Genomic DNA, 17,467 nt, shown 5'->3' on the forward strand with positions numbered 1-17,467 from the left:
AGTCCTGAGACAATTTTATCACAAAGACGGCAATGCCTCACATAAAGTCATCGCAAACAAGGAGGCCACACAAATTGCTATTGCGACACAAACAAATTGCCGAAGCAATACAAAATCTACTACATCCTAAGAAAACGAAACTAAACCGATGACGTGTCCACAAAGGAGATGTTTTACATAGGTGTGGGTAGCAGGGCATAAGAGTAAAGTGCCCTTGCTAAAGCCGCGAATCACTTACCACGTGAAAAGTTGGAAGCTAAAAGCATAGCAGATAGCGTTATGGGCAGAAAGTGGATTCTCCGAAGCCACTACGCGTTTCGGCCACTTCAAATTTGTCTAATCATACAGATACATGAGTTGTTTTACAGTATGATGTTCACGCATGCGTGGAAGATTAAGATCATCTTCAAATAAGATATCAAATTTTAAACTTGAAATTTAAATTTGAAGGTTTACGTGGCACTTTGATATCTTTTAAACTTTTGCTCTCCAACCGATATGTCAAATTTTAAACATAAAATAATAATTCATATGTATTTTCTTTGCATTGAGAATGAAAAGAAACAAAATGATAATGCTTTAAACCAATAAAAAAAATTAATAAAAAGCATTTAATAATTAATTAAAAAAATCCAAAGGTGCTATCAAATTTGGCAGCATGGAAGAGAGATGTCAATCAATGTCATGTCACATCAGATTTTGCTTCTCGGTTGGAAAATATTAATGCTATCTTTTGTTACCGTTATTGCTGATTTTGACATTTTGACATCTCATTTGGAGATGCTCTAAGAAGAGCACACATAGTTCAATTCGAATCAAATTTAACCTCAAACTACAATCAAACCAATCAAACGTTCAACGATGTAATTTAGTTCGATTTGAGTTAAAATGAGAGAATAAACTGAATCACTATCAGGCGGTTTGGTTCAAGGGTTCGATTATCTAGGTCCAAAACTAGGAGAGAGGATCCTGAAGATCCTTCAATCATATCCGTTCATCATATATCATGTGGTTAGTTTTTATCAGATACTGTTTGTATTCAATTTTAAATAAAAAAATTTACAATGATTTCTGATCGCACGATGTTCGTTTAGAGGATCCCCATCGGCAGGGATCCTCCTGGCAAAACTAGTCTAGTCCAAGAAGGTAATGAAGGCAGCACCAGTGCAAAGCAAAAGGGAAAGGAAAACGAAAGAACACATCCAATCAGACAGATGCATGGGACAAGAATATTGAAAGCAAAAAGGCAATGATAGGAGGTTGGGAGTGGGATGGCAGGATTGAAACGACACAAAGTTGATCCCAAATTTGAAACCCTATTCCGAATCCGAGCACGAGGCCAACCGAAACTTCCGACCTGAGGAAAGTGTAGTAAACCGCAAATGCGGCAAAATACGAGCCATCGGTTGTTGCTCGTAATCTCTCCAACTGAAGCTAAGTTGAGGAAGGAAACCTCACACACGGGAATCCTCGGAGAATAACGAAGAGGTATGAAGGCAGCAGACAAAGACGGTGTAAGTTGTAACCTGGCAGTACGGTTCTAAGTTTAGCTTTGTCCCAATCCACAGCCACACTCGAGCAAAGAATTAGACAACGAAAAACGAATGGAGATATAGCACTTTACAGGATCGATATAAAGAAGTAAAACCTGTAGCAACCGCATCCACGAGAGAACCCGCAGTCATCACTTCAAACTTGGAAGCAACTAACATTTCTGGAGTCAACCGACAGAATGATGCAAATGCTATCATGCTCATAAATGAGGTAGAAGAGGGCCATTTTCACATATAAAAGAAGGAATGAGAAAAGTACATCGTGCGGATAACATAATAAAATCAACCCTGGTAGACACCAAAGAACTCAAGTGAAAATAAAAACAAATGGTGGAAGGCTTCGATAATATTATCCATGTAAGGGCAGGAAGAAGGTTGTATAACCTAAACCAAATGCTGATCCTACAGGAGTACTAAAACAGTGGTTTACATTTGGAGACCTGGTTCCATTGTCTGGACTGATGGGGCTGTAACTACAGCCAGACTCAGGTCAGGAGGGACGGAATCAGACTTTTCACGGATCTCCCGGTACTCTTGACAAATGGCACACAGATGGCAGAAAAAATGAGTGACAAAGTCTCCACACGGCGCTTCCTACAAAATTCATAGACAAGCATTATTCCTCCACAGCATGGCATTCCAACTATTCTGACAGAAACCCTAGATTATATGATAAGCCCTAGTGGAGTAATAAAATAAACTTAAGCAGTTGTCACACAAAAAGTTTCGAGTAGTTCATGACCTCCCCCAAACATATTGTATCAAAGTAATCAAAATTATGTTCTGCCATTGAGCCCTATATAAAGTCACATTCCCTTACCACACAAATGACAATTACATCTTTCCTTCGATGATAATATAATCCCGCTTTAGCAACTCGAAGCCTTGCATGACAAATGAAATGAAGAACCATTTATTTTATTTTTTATCCTGTAGTGGTAAGCCTTACATATTGTGCTGCACAGGCATGAATTGCCACTTGGTTTTGCGTTGGATGCTCGAATTTTAACATGGTATCAAAGCACTTAACCAATATGTCAGGCCCAATGGCTACAATAATCAACCATATTTTTGGTAACCATTTCTATTTCTCAAACCGTCAAAAGCATATTGAAACTCAGATAAAGTAAAACAAAAATCAAGAAGGAACCGAGAGAATAAAAACACAAAATTAAAACTTTTCTACTCTTAACAGTTAACAGACTTTAAGACTGTAAAATTGATAATCAATGTTATACCTGAAGATTATACTTTGTTCTTAGGGCACTGCGGTAGCCACAAGCATAACATGCAACAAAGCATCCCGGTATGCCCAAAAACAGACCCTCAGTCAATAAGCAGCAGACAGTATTAACCAGTGCCCACAAAATAAAATGAGTCATGCATGATCCTAATAATGTCCCAGAACCCAGAAATTCTGCATTCTTTCCGAACAGAAAGCAAGGACAAAACAGACCTACACAACCTGTAAAAAAAAAAAAAAACAAATCAGCAATTAGATGGTCGTTATTGTTTTGAAAGTCATAATCGGAGACATGATGGATGAAACTCCTCCTACTGTTACGAACATATATAGCAAGCATTGGTACCTATCCTCTGCCCATGTACCTCCTCTAACGTCTTAAGAACATTATCATCTATTTATTCACCACTAACAACACAGAGTAGATACCAGCAGCCCATGCTTTACTTCACACCAGACTAGATATCACGTCTTTAAAATGAGATTTAAAGTACTTCATAATATATCAATCTTTATCCAAATTTTGTTCAAGGGGCATTCTATTAATGTACACTTCATAACTTGAGTCATTCTAATCCTATAATGACTCCTACAGTTCTCATCAAGTTTTATCGGATAATATATTATTGTTTGATCTTAAAAAATATCTGGGCACACTTACCTGCCAAAAATTCAGATATTGCATACCAGTCACGAATTCAGACTAAAAAGAGGTCCTCCACATAACGAAGAGGTACTCGAGTACATTAACGCATAAAAACTAAGAGCTGAGCATATGGTATTGTATGGGGTTAGTTGAGAACGAGCTACTTTTCGTTTTCCCTACTCAAGATGCACCTTCTTAATTTTTCCTCCAGATAAATCAAGGTCACAAGGCAAAAAATAGCGTACAGCTCTGCATATCGTCACAGCATGCGCAGATTCCAGAAGACCATTGTTTGGGCCCATCACCGCTGCTTTGCTGCATGGGAGTGTCTTCACTGTGCAAAACAATCGCTGATTCAGAATCCGACATTCCCAACGGAACGTAAGCAGGTGGAGCATAGCTGCTTTGGCCCTTCATCTTTTTCTCCAGTGACACAAATGATCTGTACCCAGTACCCCCAAAGTATTAGAAACCAAAATATAGATTATCTGAGTCAAGGAATGTGCTAAACAGACCACATTTGCAATCCCATATATATGTCAACAAGTCACAAAAACTCTTCTATTAAGAAGTATCCAACAAACACGAAACTGAAACAAACACAATGTGAGGGAGATAAATGTTCTGGCCGGGCAACGCTGCTCACAATATTTACGAGGTAAGTGATTTCCGCACACCCTTTTCCTCCGTGCACGCAGAATCAAGTTCATTTCTGTCCTTTGTATGGAGTAAAATGGGCGACGCCAAGCCAACAAGGCTCCCTGCTTTGGGAGGGTCAGGGGAGGGGAGACGTCTGTCGTACGCAGCCTTACTTTGCTTTGCAAAGAGGCTGTTTCCATGATTTGAACCCGTTACATTTTGGTCACAAAGGAACAACATTTCCGTTGCGCCAAATCTCGTGAAAATCATTTCCCTTCGTACAATTAGCAACTACTTTTCAAATGCTAAAATTGAAGCTAAGAGTAACAAATTCGACACATAAATCAATCATCACAGAGAATAATCGGATTTCGAGCACAAAATTTGAGATTCAGGCATCGGTTTCAGAGAAGAAATCAACAAAAATAACACAAACAAAAACTAAAGAAGTAAGATTTTACCGTAAAAATCTAGTAAATGAAAATCGAAATCGAGACAATTTATGAAAAAATAAACACAAATCGGAAAACAAGATTCATACCGCGTACGCCGGTTCGCCGGTGGTGGAGGAGATGAACAATCCGACTATTCGGTTCCGTTCCGGCGTTGGGAAAGTGAAAAATGACGAGAGCTAACCGCGTCCGAGTCGATTGGGGGAGAAGAGGGACCTTTGCGTTGCTTAGATTACCTTTTGACCTTTTGATCAAAAGAAAGATTACCTTTTGATCTTTGAATAAATTTTAATTACAGTTTGCAACCTCGTAGTTTGAGGCTTGTAACTCTTTGGCCCCTATGTTTTAAAATTTGGGAAAAGTCACTTTCATGGTTACAACTTGGTACATTGGTCCCTTTGTTTGTCAGTAAATCTTGAATGTTAGGTTTCGCTTTTAGATAAAATTATAACAATCGTCTTTTATCTTGAATCCAATTAGAGAAGGTTCCTCAACTAAAAATTCGTGATTATCAATCTCTTAACTATGACTATTAATTTCTTAACTCATCAAAATGTTCAGTTATTGTTCCTTTTGTCAACTCCGTCAGAACTTCTGTCAAAGTGAGCCGCGGTGAAATGATCATTGTTACAATTGAGTTAAAATTGAGGGACCATTGTTCTAATTGGGTTAAAGTTGAAAGACTACTTCTCCAATTAAATTGAAGTTGAAGGATTATTGCTACAATTTTCTCATTTGATTTTCCATATTTTCCCATTATCTAGCCTCACGTATGTGATAAGTTATTCGTTTTGACAAAATTGACGAAAAAGATCAAAGTTGTACGTTTTGATATGTTAAGGAATCAATGATCATGAATTTTTAGTTGAGAAATCATTACACTAATTGGATTAAAGTTAAGAAGTCATTGCAACAATTTCCTCTTGCTTTTAATATAAAAATTTCACAATACATTATCATTATGATTTCGATAACTTGTTAAGCATAAGCTGAAATTCATGTGATAAAAAGTAAACTCGATAAATTTTAAAGCAGTTATAATCATTTGACGAATGCAGAGAATATGGTATTAACAATTTGTAACTTTTTTTAAAAATTCCCCATATTTTGAAAGGTATGGATTAATGTGTTACAACACCAATCCATGGGAATGCAAAGCATAACTAATCACTTTCTGCACCAAATCATGCTTTAAATTTTTAACGACTTGTGTATTTAATTGATATTGCAACTTAATATAGACAAGGAAATGTGAAATCTGAATACAATAACTACGAGCTGATGGTCCAGTGGTAAATGATGGATTGCGAGATTTTTTTTCAAATTAAAAACTAGAGGTCTTGAGTTCAAATAAAAAACTAGAGGTCTTAGGTTCGAAACTCGTTGTTCCGGACCTCTGAAAGGAATGAATAACCGTGGCTTGGCACATATTGTCCCCTCTTTAATTAAGAAAAACTAATGAAATGACCTGAAAACTTTTAACGATAAGAACAAAATAAAAGGTAAAATGAATAGTAATAGAGTTGAATTTGTAATGTAAAAATATGATTTTCGTTTCTCCTTTAATTAAACCTTTATCTAAGTTTGGCAGGGTATAATGGGGAAAGTGTATTTTCACCTGAAAAATCAAAGGAAAACTAATGAAAAGGGTTTGAAAACTTTGAATTTTAATGATAAAGACAAAATAAAAGGTAAAGTAAATATTACTATGATTGACTTTTTAGTATAAAAATATAATTTTTCGTTAATTGTCTACAACTTCCAAAATTCAATTGCGAACTGCAAAGCATGAAGAGAAGGAAGCGGCTTTGGCGATGCCACGACGTTGAATAACCCAACCCTTCATTCTCCAAGACTAAACGCATTGATAAACCCTAACTCCTCAATGCCTAATTCCCAATTCCCAATTCCCAATTCCAATCAACAAATTGAAACCGTAATTACGAAAGGGACGATCGTTCGGTCGAGATAATCTATCAAATAACGAAATTATGGATCACTACAAGGTATTGGGGCTGACGAGGAACGCGAGCAAAGCCGAAATCAAGGAAGCGTTCAGGAAGCTAGCGGTGAAGCTGCACCCAGACAAGCATTCCGCTTCCCCCAAGGCGGAGAGAGACAGCGCCACCGTCCGATTCAAGCAGGTCTCCGAGGCCTACCAGGTCCTCACCGACGATCGCAAGCGCGCCGACTACAATTTCCAGAGCTCTCGCCGTCCCCACAACAATTACAATACCTACACTCGCAGTTACGGTTATGGATACAGTAGAAGTAATACTTACAGTTACAGAAGAGGAGGTGGCGGTTCTGGAGCCGCCAACAGAGCTTCCTCCGCTTTTGAGAATTTACTCCGATATGTCACGACCCGCGCTTTCCTTCTCAATGTCTCTGTAGCAGGGTAAGATAAACTTTCTCACATCTCACTTGTCTGTAAATTTCCTTGGTTGATTTTTACCTTCATTTGGATTTGGGTTCGCTTTCCTGTTACTGTTAATTGCTTAATTGCTGAACATGTTGCAATTACCTGACTTGTTATGGAAGTTAGGGTTAGCTGCATTTTTTCGATTCGGTTCATGTTCACGGGTTAAGCTCAATGTTAGATGTTGGCTAACTTGGCCTGCTGTTTTCGATTCTAGTTACTTCGATGCTGTAAAAAACATACATTTTACCTGATGATGTGAACATGGAATTACATTTAGCGTGCCCCCTTCGGAATTTGGATAATCAATGTAGGATGTTGGGTAAATTCTCTCTTTGGAAATGGTTCATTGGTGTATGAATTTTATGCAGGGCTTTCTTAGGTGGCATGGCAGTTGTTAATTTGGGCTGGGATGCCTTCTGGAAGATGCATAATAATGAGGTATGTTGCTCTTTAGTTTCCTTCTTCACCCTGGACTTTTGTATCTCAGTTCACGCTTTCACTAATTTTTGCTTATATAATCCTGTGGGTGGATCCGTCGTTTGTATGTTTATAGAAATTGAGCCTAAAATTATCTTGAGGCTGTAAATATTTGGAATTATTATATGATTTCTTTGGGCAAAGCTATGTGATTCCTTCCTAGAAACTGAAGAAAGTTTGATTATTGTCATTTAGAGTGCTTTTTATGTACTGTTGTGTAATTTAAAATACAAATGTCAAAAGTAAAACTAGAGATACGCACGAATATAATTTTCTAATATGAGCTCCAGCCCAGCATCGAATGACTCCTTTTTTAGTGACATGTTTGAGCTACTTTAGGCTGATTTGATTTTAGACCTCGTCTTGTTGAGACCAGAGATGTCTGTGGGAAGTTTGTTGTTCTTTTCTATCCTGAATTCTAAATCCCTTTTTTCTTCATTGAGGAATTTCATGTGATGGTCGTATAACTTAGAATGAATCTTTCCAACATTGTGTCACTGACATGCTTTTCCTTTTCATTCAGAAATCATTTGAAGAAGCCATGAGATCTGTTCGAAAAGCCAAATCACATACAGAGAAACAGTCGGAGCCAGCCACCAAAGTCCCTAGCTAACCTTTTGCTAATTGTACTTACATGTCCTCTTGCTCAAATCACCACAGTTACGTGCAAATAAAATCAGAGTTCTTACCAGTTTTTGAGGACAAAGTATGTCTCATTCAAAGTATTTGTATAATCTATATATGCTTGATTCATTATTGTTTGTTCCTCTCAACTATTACGTATTTTGTTCGTGTAGATAGATTACAATTATTGGAACACTTCAATGGCGGTTCTGTATCATATATAGAAATCTTTTACTGATGTATCGTTGTTGCATAAACCAAAGTGCTTTTCTACTAGTACAGATAAAACCAAAGTTCTTGTTAGTTTCTGATGATCAAGTGTGTAACTTTTAAGGTGGTTGTGTGATATATCTATGCTTGATATATTGTCTCCTATTTTCATTTTTACTCTTCGCTGTTGAATTTTTTTCCGTTTATCTTTAGCTCGTACCCATTTTTATTTGGTTGTAGCTTGTTAAGTTATTACAATTGTGTGAGGATTGGTGGATCAGTGATATAGATAGAGAGGGGAAATTCTGTATGCTTGGGAATTTTAGCCGAAGTTGAAAGATGGCGGAGGTGGATGATAATTGTAGTTTATTGAGTGAAGGCGGAAAACTGTCAAATGCGGAGACAAATTAAATTGATAGAGCATATGACCAACAGTTGAAGTGATTCTTAATTTAGGTAAATTCTATTTGTGATAGTTCTGGTTTGCAGGAATTGTGGAGTTTACATGCACAAGCCAACAGGGCCCAGGAAATTGCCATTGGATTCTTCTACAGCAGTGCCTTCGTTCAGCAATTGATGCTCGAACAATTCTGGAAGTGAAGTTAGTCATCGGAATGAGCCAAAGTATGACGGACATAACCAGTAATATTTTGACGTCTATATTGGCAATGGGTGCTATCAGGTACATGTCTTTTACCTTACGTTTATTCGTTTGGCTTGATTAACATGAAAGTTCTATGTCTTGTGTTTGTAAAAGAAAGTGTCCATTATGTTGTTTTTTAAACTCCATCTTTCATAAACTAAACCCTAACCTGATTGCCGGAAACATCATGGCAAATATAACCCGTTAACACGAATTTCCACTGTAAAGGTCTACTACTACAATCATTTCTCGATAACATTTTGCTGCATCGTATAACTAACAAGTGATACATATACTATGCACGTACAGGATTAGGAATATATTTGTGCTCATATCAGATAGAAGGAAACCCTAGCAATCCATCATCCCAATGTTGGGGATTCAACGGGACATAATCGAACAAGTATATCATCAACGACCACTGCACAAGGTTGGTTCTACTGTGCCTGTCCATTTGCCTCCGATTGAGTTTCATCTCCACCGCCCTCAGTTTGCTCATCAGAATTCGCCCTTGGCTCTGCTACAAGCTGCCCGACCTTGTCATATTTTTCGATGAATTTCTCTTCCCAATCCTGTAATATGCCAAGTTCATCAGGGCCGAGACCTTCGAGGTTGCCGTTTATGTCTTGGGGTTTAAAAGACAGAAGAGCCAGCGCTCTGCTGACTTCCCTTCCAGCAAACATGGCGTACGGTCCACCTGGTCCGTAAAAGTTCCTGCATTGCATGTTGTATTGTAAGATGCATCAAATTATGATTTTAATTTGCACCGAAATTTGAGCAACCAATATGGCCGCTAAATTTTGAACAAATTGTAGTTTAGAAACTCAAATTTTGAAGTCCATAAAATTTGTCCGAGTTTGACAAAGGAAAGTGATTTTCACGCGTCATTTTATCCTCGTGCACTCCTTCCCTTTCTTACGCCTTAGAATTCGAGTCAATCAAGGCGGAATCAACATGAACAAAATGAGGAGTGCAGATGACATAAAGCGGGTATACAAATTGAGAAATTCTTCAGTATGTCGAGAATATAATCCAGTATAACAAGTGTTATAAAACAATTAATTCGAATTTTATTCTAAGTTTTTAACCAATTGTATTATTATATTTAGTATACCGAGTTGTGTTTCCAACACTAAAAAATCTCTCTTAAAAATCACTCTCTGTTGACAAAATGCATATCCTTGGTCATTGACGTTAATTCTATAAGAAATTTTACCAAAATTAAGCACATGTTGTCACCTGTTTAATGGTAACATATGTATAGTTGCATAATTTACTAAAAAGAGGTTCGATAACTATTTTGTTTTTATTGTTTTTATTTTAGTGATGTTATGTACACACTCAATTTTTTTCTCACATACCGTGTCAATTTTCAATCGTCAAATTGAACGAGTTGAAGAACATTAGAACATCTTCAAAGGAGATGTCAATAGATAAATATTAAATATTAATGTGATTGACAATGTCATATTTTCTCTTTTTCTAATCAATATATTTTTTTATTTTAAATAATATTTGTAAGATTCATTTTAAAAAGAAATCAATTAAAATAAAATTTCAAAATCTATAATTGATGCATTCATGTTACTCATATAATAAAATAATTAAAAATTATTTAACATCACTTTTTCTCATATCTATCAGTTGTAGGTTGTTCTTTCCTTCAAATTTGATTACATAATATTCCGATGGACAAAAATTAATAAAAAAAAATGTAAAAAGTAAAAATGAGATTTGAATAGCAATATTTTTTTGGATAAATTAGAATTAAATGCCTCATTTTAGATTTTTCTATATTAAACATATGTTACTTTTCAACTTTTGATTAAAGTGCTTTTACTTTTAATTAAACTTTATATTCCAAGTATATTTTTAATTCAAGTATTTTATAAATTCTTTTAAATCCATTTCTATGTAAAAAAAATGCGCTCAATAATATTCATTAATTTATTGTTATTTTTATGGAATCTCATTCCTTCCTCAATTTAAGAATTTAATTATATCTACTGGGTTCAAGATTAATTCGATGAAATATAGTTTTTCCAATTTCCAACTCATCATTTTATATAGATTATAAAAAAAAAAAGAGTCGTCTATAATTAAAATTGAGATGTAGCTTTTTGGGTTACAAAACTTACACATAACATATCATAAGCTTTGTACGTACCAAAATAAGGATAATACAACGTACTAATAACTTGATATGTACTAAATAAAGAATTGCATAACGTATCAAAAGTAATATTTTATAACGTATCAAAATACTAATACGCACCTAGATTAAATTTATATAACGTACCAATAATGTACCAAATGATTGGTACGTTATATTTAATATATGTGCATGTTATATTTCATAATTGTATATTAATAAGATGTTTATGTGTTTTTAGAATTTAAAACAACAAATTATTTGAATAAGAAAAATTCATTTTGAACAAATTATGATAGGATAAGATAGGATGTTTGTATTGATTTTAGAATATTTATGATATTATTTTTTGAACTAGTTGGTTAATTAAATACAATAAAAATCATAATTTTTAATTAAAAATTAGTACAAGAATGTTGGATTAAAGTTCAAAAGTTATAAATATTTGATTAAAACATTTATGTCAAAATGCCTCTACTTTTTTTCCTGGAAAATTTCAATTATGTGAAAATCAAAGAAGGGAAGAGAAGCAGGAAAAGTACCTGGAGGAAGAGACGTCGTAGATCCGAGCTCTGATGGCAACAAGCAGCGGCTTATTCGGGTTAGACCCGCCGTACTCTCTCAGTTGCTCCTCCGTCATATCTCCCATTTGTACCGACGAGCCCTTCGCCGCCCCCGTGGAATTGAAGTATTTATTCACAAAATTGGATTTGGAATAAGAATCGACGGTGTTGATGGTGGCCGCCACCGGAGGCTTGTTGAAGTCTTCGGGATCCACAAACATGCCGGTGACTATTCTGTAAACCACGATCATCATCCCGGCGATCGTGAAGAAGGCCGTCGGTGACAGCCCCGTGTACCGCCATATCTCCTCCATCACTGCTCTGTATATTCCTTCCATTTCTCTCTCCCTACTCTCTCTCTCTCTCTCTCCTTCTCCTTTCTACTTGTAATTTGTGAGTGATTCCTGTTCCAACTTTTCTTTTGGGGTCAATTTACTACAACTTCACCAACCAATTTCAGTCTCACCTACCTACTCCTGTATTTTTTTTTTCTTTAGTTTAATTTTTTTAGGAATTCTGCTTTTTTTTTTTTTTGTGAGAATTATAGGATTCATGAATCATGTTCATTTATTATAAATTATTTAAATTTTTTTATTTAAATAAAAAACAAACCTCATGAAATTTGATCACCCAATAAACGATCATATTTCACAAATTCCTAGAGCATTCACAACAAAAATTTCGAAGAAAATGTTAAACTTTTTAGTATAGTGAACCTTATTTCAACGAAAATTTTGCTTTTTTATAATAAAAAAAAAATCATGATTCGAGAGTCGTAAAACAACGGCTTTGTAATTCTCTCGTAAAAAAACAAACGGCTGCTTTGTAAAGGAAAACTAAGTCTGCTTGCAATCTTCCAAATTGGAAAGGGATCGAATTTTTTCTATCAAATTCACTCAATTAATTAATTCGGATTTTTGTTGATAAAAAAAATAATTAATTCAAATTTTTAAAATTTGATCTAACGATTACAAATAAAATGCTTCTTTAAAAGTTAAAATAACTTTAATTATTTGATTAAATTTCAAAAATCAAGATTAAATAATTAGGTGAATTTGATAAAAGGAATTCGGAAGTTTCCATCAAATTGACTATAAAACTCCAAATTTCCAAATGTACAATCATCCAAATTTCCATCAAATTGACTTAAAAATTCCATCAAATTGACTAAAAAATGATTTTTCTAAAAGAAAAGTTAAAAGCGAAAAATGAAAAGTCAAAGTACAACTGCGGGGTGTTTGGCCTGTTTACTCTAACTTGAATAAAATGAAGTAATAAGATTACAAAGATAACTATCTTTATTCTTTTCTCTCCCTTTCTTTTCTCTGTCGGGAGCTTTGTGGCTTCTCTCTCCTTCCTCTCTTCTTCCTTCTTTCTTTTCTCTCCTTTCAGCCGTAAGGCTTTGTGTTTTTGTGTATGGAAGGATGAGGTAGCAAGTGGATTAGTGGACAAACATGTAGAGTTGTAGTGGATTGATCATCCACACATTGAATGGCTTATAAGATTACAATAGATTTTTAATTAAAAGGATAAAAAGATATTGTAAGTGAATAATATTAAATGTGATTTTTTTTTGAGTAAAATTATTTTTTTTATTAAACTAAACAGTACTTAAAGTGTTTCGTTAAATCTTCCTAAATTTAACTGCGGGTAAAAAAATTCTTAATTTTAACCATGCATCCCTTAGTTTTCCCAAAAAAAATACATTGCCTACAAGTGACTTGTCTATAACTTCCTAGCTGCTGCGTTGGGGCGACGATCTGAAGTGAAAGGCCTCAAATTTACAGAGCTTGGTGGTATGAAAGGAAGCTGTGATATGTAACAGTTAAAATTTCACCTGCTTACCATTTTTTCTAGGGTTTATGAAATGGGTTTGATGGAAGGGAATCCGATTGCTCTGCAATTGGTTGCGCCTCTGATTGTTTGCTTTCTGCTGGGTGCATGCGATTCACATAGGGTAAGTAAGAAAGTATGATGCTCAATGTACTTCAATTTTCTTTCAATTTTGTAAATTTTTTTTTTCTATTTAATTTGATCTGTTAAGATGTTTTGAATTTTTGGATTCACTTATTGAAGCTGCACTCTCATTGTTTAGGTGTATAAGGAGTCGATTCGCAGGCATTTGGTTGCTTCTGGAACTGGAGAAAGTAAAGGTGTGAGTAACCCTTTTCAGCTCAAGTTCTAGATTTTACTTTTGAAATCCTAATTGTTTGTAGAAATTTCAGTTTTTCGCTTTGCGGAAATGGGTATTTTGAGTAGATTGTAGACAAGAGTTGACCAAAAAGCCTTCCTTTGTGTATATTGTGGTACCTTTCGAAGGATGTTATGAAGTGTTTTATCACCATTAAAAGTAAAAAAGCTTCTCTCGAACCTCTGACGATGCATTTAGGTGATGGAGTTTAAGAGTTCTAACAAGGCATTCAATTTTTCGTAACGCATGTAGAACAATTGGAACTGTGACTGCTGAGGTCTGAGATGCATAAAATATGCTATTCTTGATTGATTGGTTACATATGATGTAAAAAAATGAACTGAGCTATGCAAGGCACAAGAAGATGCATGTAATTTGTCTCTAGAAACAAATAATCCAAATGCTTCTAAAACCATCAGTTTACTGTTATACCACGGAAATTAAAGGTGTTGAATATGTTGTTCGCTTATAAGCTGCATTAGTGTGCATTCTATTCGACAGTATGCTGGTAAAGAGCATCTTGATAATGTTCCGTTGCGGAAAGGTGTTCTTGTTAATTTTGATTGCATTATAGTCTATATCGCTTTATAGTCTGTATTGCTTTATAAGCAAACTATTATGTTCAATAGTTTTAATCTTTTGGAAACAGAACCATGCCCTACTGGTTGGATACTTGGACCTAATAGGAGGAAGTGCTTTGGTTATATGAGAAGCCCCCAACCATGGAACGAGTCAGAAACCCATTGTAAAAGTTATAATGGCAACTTAGCAGCATTCAAAACATCTCAAGAACTTACGTTTGCTCAAAATCTGTGTGCTGAAACCAGTGGCTGCTGGGTTGGAGGAAGAGGTGTCAACTCTACCATTGGTCTTGGTTGGAAATGGTTTGATAATACTTCGTATTGGAATGGGTCTTTCTTTCCTGGGGAACCTCTTCAATCCATTTGCAGTAACATCTCTTGCCACACCAATAGATCTGTCGACGTATGCATATTGGTGACTAATAGATCCACATCTCTCTCGGCTGAAAGATGCAATACGTCTCATGCTTTTATATGCATGGTTGATTTAGGTATCTTTGTAAATTTTGGACACATACAAGTCATTACGAACTCCAGTCTTGCATTTTCTGTCCAGCTAATTTAATTTTGCTCCTGTTTCTTTCAGGGAACAGATGTTACCACATGCATTGCCACAGAGAATATCTTATTATCCTTGGAGTAGTAAGTGGGTTGATTCTCTTCACAACATTAGCTGTAGTGATTTGGCTTCTTGCATACAAGCGGAGCAAGAAGCGCAGACGTTCCCGCAAAGTATCTAATCCAGCAGAAACTGCATTAGTCCCTCCGTCATGGAAAGTCTTCATGAAAGAGGAACTAAGGTCAATTACAAAGAACTTTAGTGAAGGAAACCGTCTTCTGGGAGATGCCAAGACAGGAGGCACGTATAGTGGACTTCTTCCTGATGGCTCAAGGGTCGCCGTTAAGAGGTTGAAGAGATCTAGTTTTCAAAGGAAAAAGGAGTTCTACTCTGAAATTGGAAGGGTTGCAAGGCTTCACCACTCAAATTTGGTGGCTGTGAAAGGCTGCTGTTATGATCATGGTGATCGCTACATAGTTTATGAGTTCATAGTTAATGGACCTTTGGATAAATGGCTGCACCACATACCTAGGGGTGGTCGGAGCTTAGGTTGGGCCATGAGAATGAAAATTGCCACAACTCTTGCTCAAGGAATTGCGTAAGTTAAACATCACTTTTCCTCTTAGTCTTAGGTCAAACAAAGATCTAAAATCTGAGACTGGTTCTTCACTTAGATCTTTTCTCAGTTTGCATCTATTTCACGGCATTCTTATGATCATGATAATTCTCATTTCTCTGAGATCTCACTGTCATTGTTCACATAAATTAGAAATCATAATATTGTAGACTTAAATCAAATGGGAAATTCTCAAATTACCTCCTGAACTTTTGATCGAGTTGCAATTTTTCACCTAGAAAGAAAAAGGTTTGTTAAAAATATATAAAATTGGCATAGGTTATTGTTTATTAAGGATTTTTCATGGTTAGATTAGAATATATCTCGACTCTCTGCATTGACTTTTTTTCCGAAACATTTTGTTTCTGATATGGCTTTCCCATGACTGCTATCAGTATCATACATTAGTCTTAGCTTAGATGTTTTCCATGCATTTATTTCTGATATGGCTTTCCCTTGCTTGCTTAATTGTTGGCCTTTAGTGTTGGTGGTCATGCCATCATTGTCAATCTTCATTTTTGTTTTTTGTTTCGGTGAGAAAAGTGTCAACCCTTATTTCATCTTTCTACCTTCGACTGCAATGGGAAGGATTTGAATGTTGCAGAATGAATCATGTTTAATTGGTGGTTCACCTGTTCATATGTCAAAACAGGTTCTTACATGACAAGGTGAAGCCACATGTCGTGCATCGTGACATCCGTGCCAGTAATGTACTGCTTGATGAAGATTTTGGAGCACACCTAATGGGGGTTGGTCTGTCAAAGTTTGTCCCATGTGAAGTGATCCATGAGAGGACCGTGATGGCTGGTGGCACATATGGATACCTTGCTCCAGAATTTGTCTACAGAAATGAACTTACGACAAAGAGTGATGTTTATAGTTTTGGTGTGCTGCTGCTTGAAATTGTGAGTGGACGTAGACCTGCACAAGCCGTTGATTCTGTGGGTTGGCAGAGCATTTTTGAGTGGGCAACACCTCTGGTTCAGGCTCATCGCTACCCGGATCTCCTGGATCCTCATATAACTGCTTCTTCTTCTGGGATTCCGGAGGCTGGTGTGATTCAAAAGGTGGTGGACCTCGTATATGCTTGTACACAGCATGTCCCATCAATGCGCCCGAGGATGTCACACATTGTTCATCAGCTTCAACAGTTAGCCCAGACTCCCGTTCCAAAATAGTTTAATTTAGCTCCGGGTTAGTATCTATCTGTACAAGTAATGAGAATTTGTAATTTATTTGCTTGGTTGATAAGAAGCCATATGATCAACTAGAGTTTAGCACCTAGCCTGGATGCAGGGTTGAGGGTTTAGGGTTTAGGGTTTAGCACTACTAATTGACGAACTTCTTTGTAATCAGTATTTAATCGGTCATATCCGTCTCTTGCAACAAAACAAGAATTAGCTTATTCTGGCTTCATGTATTGTAGTAGCAAAATACCCCTAAACTGCCCCTACCCACCCACCAGACAACCGTCCAACACCATCACCATCAACACTGACTGAGGTCAGCTCACGGCGGAGACCCACCTTTCGCCAGCCACAGGAGAGTACTTGTATGGCATGGGATGTTAGTGTATTGGTGTATCCATGCCATACAAGTTGCTCTCTAGCCATAGCTCGCATTGTATTATGTGAATTCACTTGGCATTTTCAGTTGTGCTGGATAATTTTTAAACCCTACATCGGAAACTTGATAGATCAAAATAAATACATAAATGAATGATCCAGTATTAATAACACTGAGACTTTTAGCATAAAATTCACACGTATTGGGCCATACAAGCAATTCAGTTGGGAACAATGTCGTTGTTGGACCATTAGTAGTTGGCTGCTGGATAGTCTACGTGAATTGATTGTATTTTAAGTTTGACATTTCATTCCAGTTGCATATAAGTTC

The 17,467-nt window shown here is 36.2% G+C and overlaps 4 protein-coding genes across 5 annotated transcripts; 2 read left to right on the forward strand and 2 right to left on the reverse strand.

The window, feature by feature from the left end:
- Positions 1 to 1,760: 1,760 nt before the first annotated feature.
- On the reverse strand, positions 1,761 to 4,792 carry LOC137744990 (protein PLANT CADMIUM RESISTANCE 10). The gene is made up of 4 exons (XM_068484829.2): positions 4,623 to 4,792; positions 3,688 to 3,884; positions 2,792 to 3,018; positions 1,761 to 2,147 (listed from the first exon to the last, which is right to left on the reverse strand). The coding sequence occupies exons 2-4, from the start codon at positions 3,857 to 3,859 to the stop codon at positions 1,980 to 1,982; spliced, it is 567 nt and encodes a 188-aa protein (XP_068340930.1). The 5' UTR covers positions 3,860 to 3,884; positions 4,623 to 4,792; the 3' UTR covers positions 1,761 to 1,979.
- A 1,524-nt stretch (positions 4,793 to 6,316) lies between these two features.
- Positions 6,317 to 9,796, forward strand: LOC137744917 (chaperone protein dnaJ 72). 2 transcript variants are annotated; one of them, XM_088681813.1, is made up of 5 exons: positions 6,317 to 6,931; positions 7,324 to 7,393; positions 7,956 to 8,138; positions 8,756 to 8,948; positions 9,219 to 9,796. In XM_088681813.1, the coding sequence occupies exons 1-3, from the start codon at positions 6,525 to 6,527 to the stop codon at positions 8,043 to 8,045; spliced, it is 567 nt and encodes a 188-aa protein (XP_088537939.1). In that variant the 5' UTR covers positions 6,317 to 6,524; the 3' UTR covers positions 8,046 to 8,138; positions 8,756 to 8,948; positions 9,219 to 9,796. The 2 variants fall into 2 exon arrangements, with proteins under 2 accessions (XP_088537939.1, XP_088537938.1); XM_088681812.1 differs by having other exon boundaries at positions 7,956 to 8,948.
- Positions 9,103 to 12,074, reverse strand: LOC137744916 (membrane steroid-binding protein 2). The gene is made up of 2 exons (XM_068484731.2): positions 11,604 to 12,074; positions 9,103 to 9,623 (listed from the first exon to the last, which is right to left on the reverse strand). Exons 1-2 carry the CDS (start codon positions 11,960 to 11,962, stop codon positions 9,347 to 9,349), a joined length of 636 nt encoding a protein of 211 aa, XP_068340832.2. The 5' UTR covers positions 11,963 to 12,074; the 3' UTR covers positions 9,103 to 9,346.
- An 843-nt stretch (positions 12,075 to 12,917) lies between these two features.
- On the forward strand, positions 12,918 to 16,962 carry LOC137745255 (C-type lectin receptor-like tyrosine-protein kinase At1g52310). Its single transcript, XM_068485174.2, has 5 exons — positions 12,918 to 13,581; positions 13,720 to 13,777; positions 14,465 to 14,887; positions 14,983 to 15,553; positions 16,224 to 16,962. Exons 1-5 carry the CDS (start codon positions 13,492 to 13,494, stop codon positions 16,747 to 16,749), a joined length of 1,668 nt encoding a protein of 555 aa, XP_068341275.2. The 5' UTR covers positions 12,918 to 13,491; the 3' UTR covers positions 16,750 to 16,962.
- The last annotated feature ends 505 nt before the right edge of the window (positions 16,963 to 17,467 follow it).

This window comes from Pyrus communis, chromosome 12, assembly GCF_041283825.1.
Source record: "Pyrus communis isolate YQ-2024b chromosome 12, ASM4128382v1, whole genome shotgun sequence".
Lineage (NCBI taxonomy): Eukaryota > Viridiplantae > Streptophyta > Magnoliopsida > Rosales > Rosaceae > Pyrus > Pyrus communis.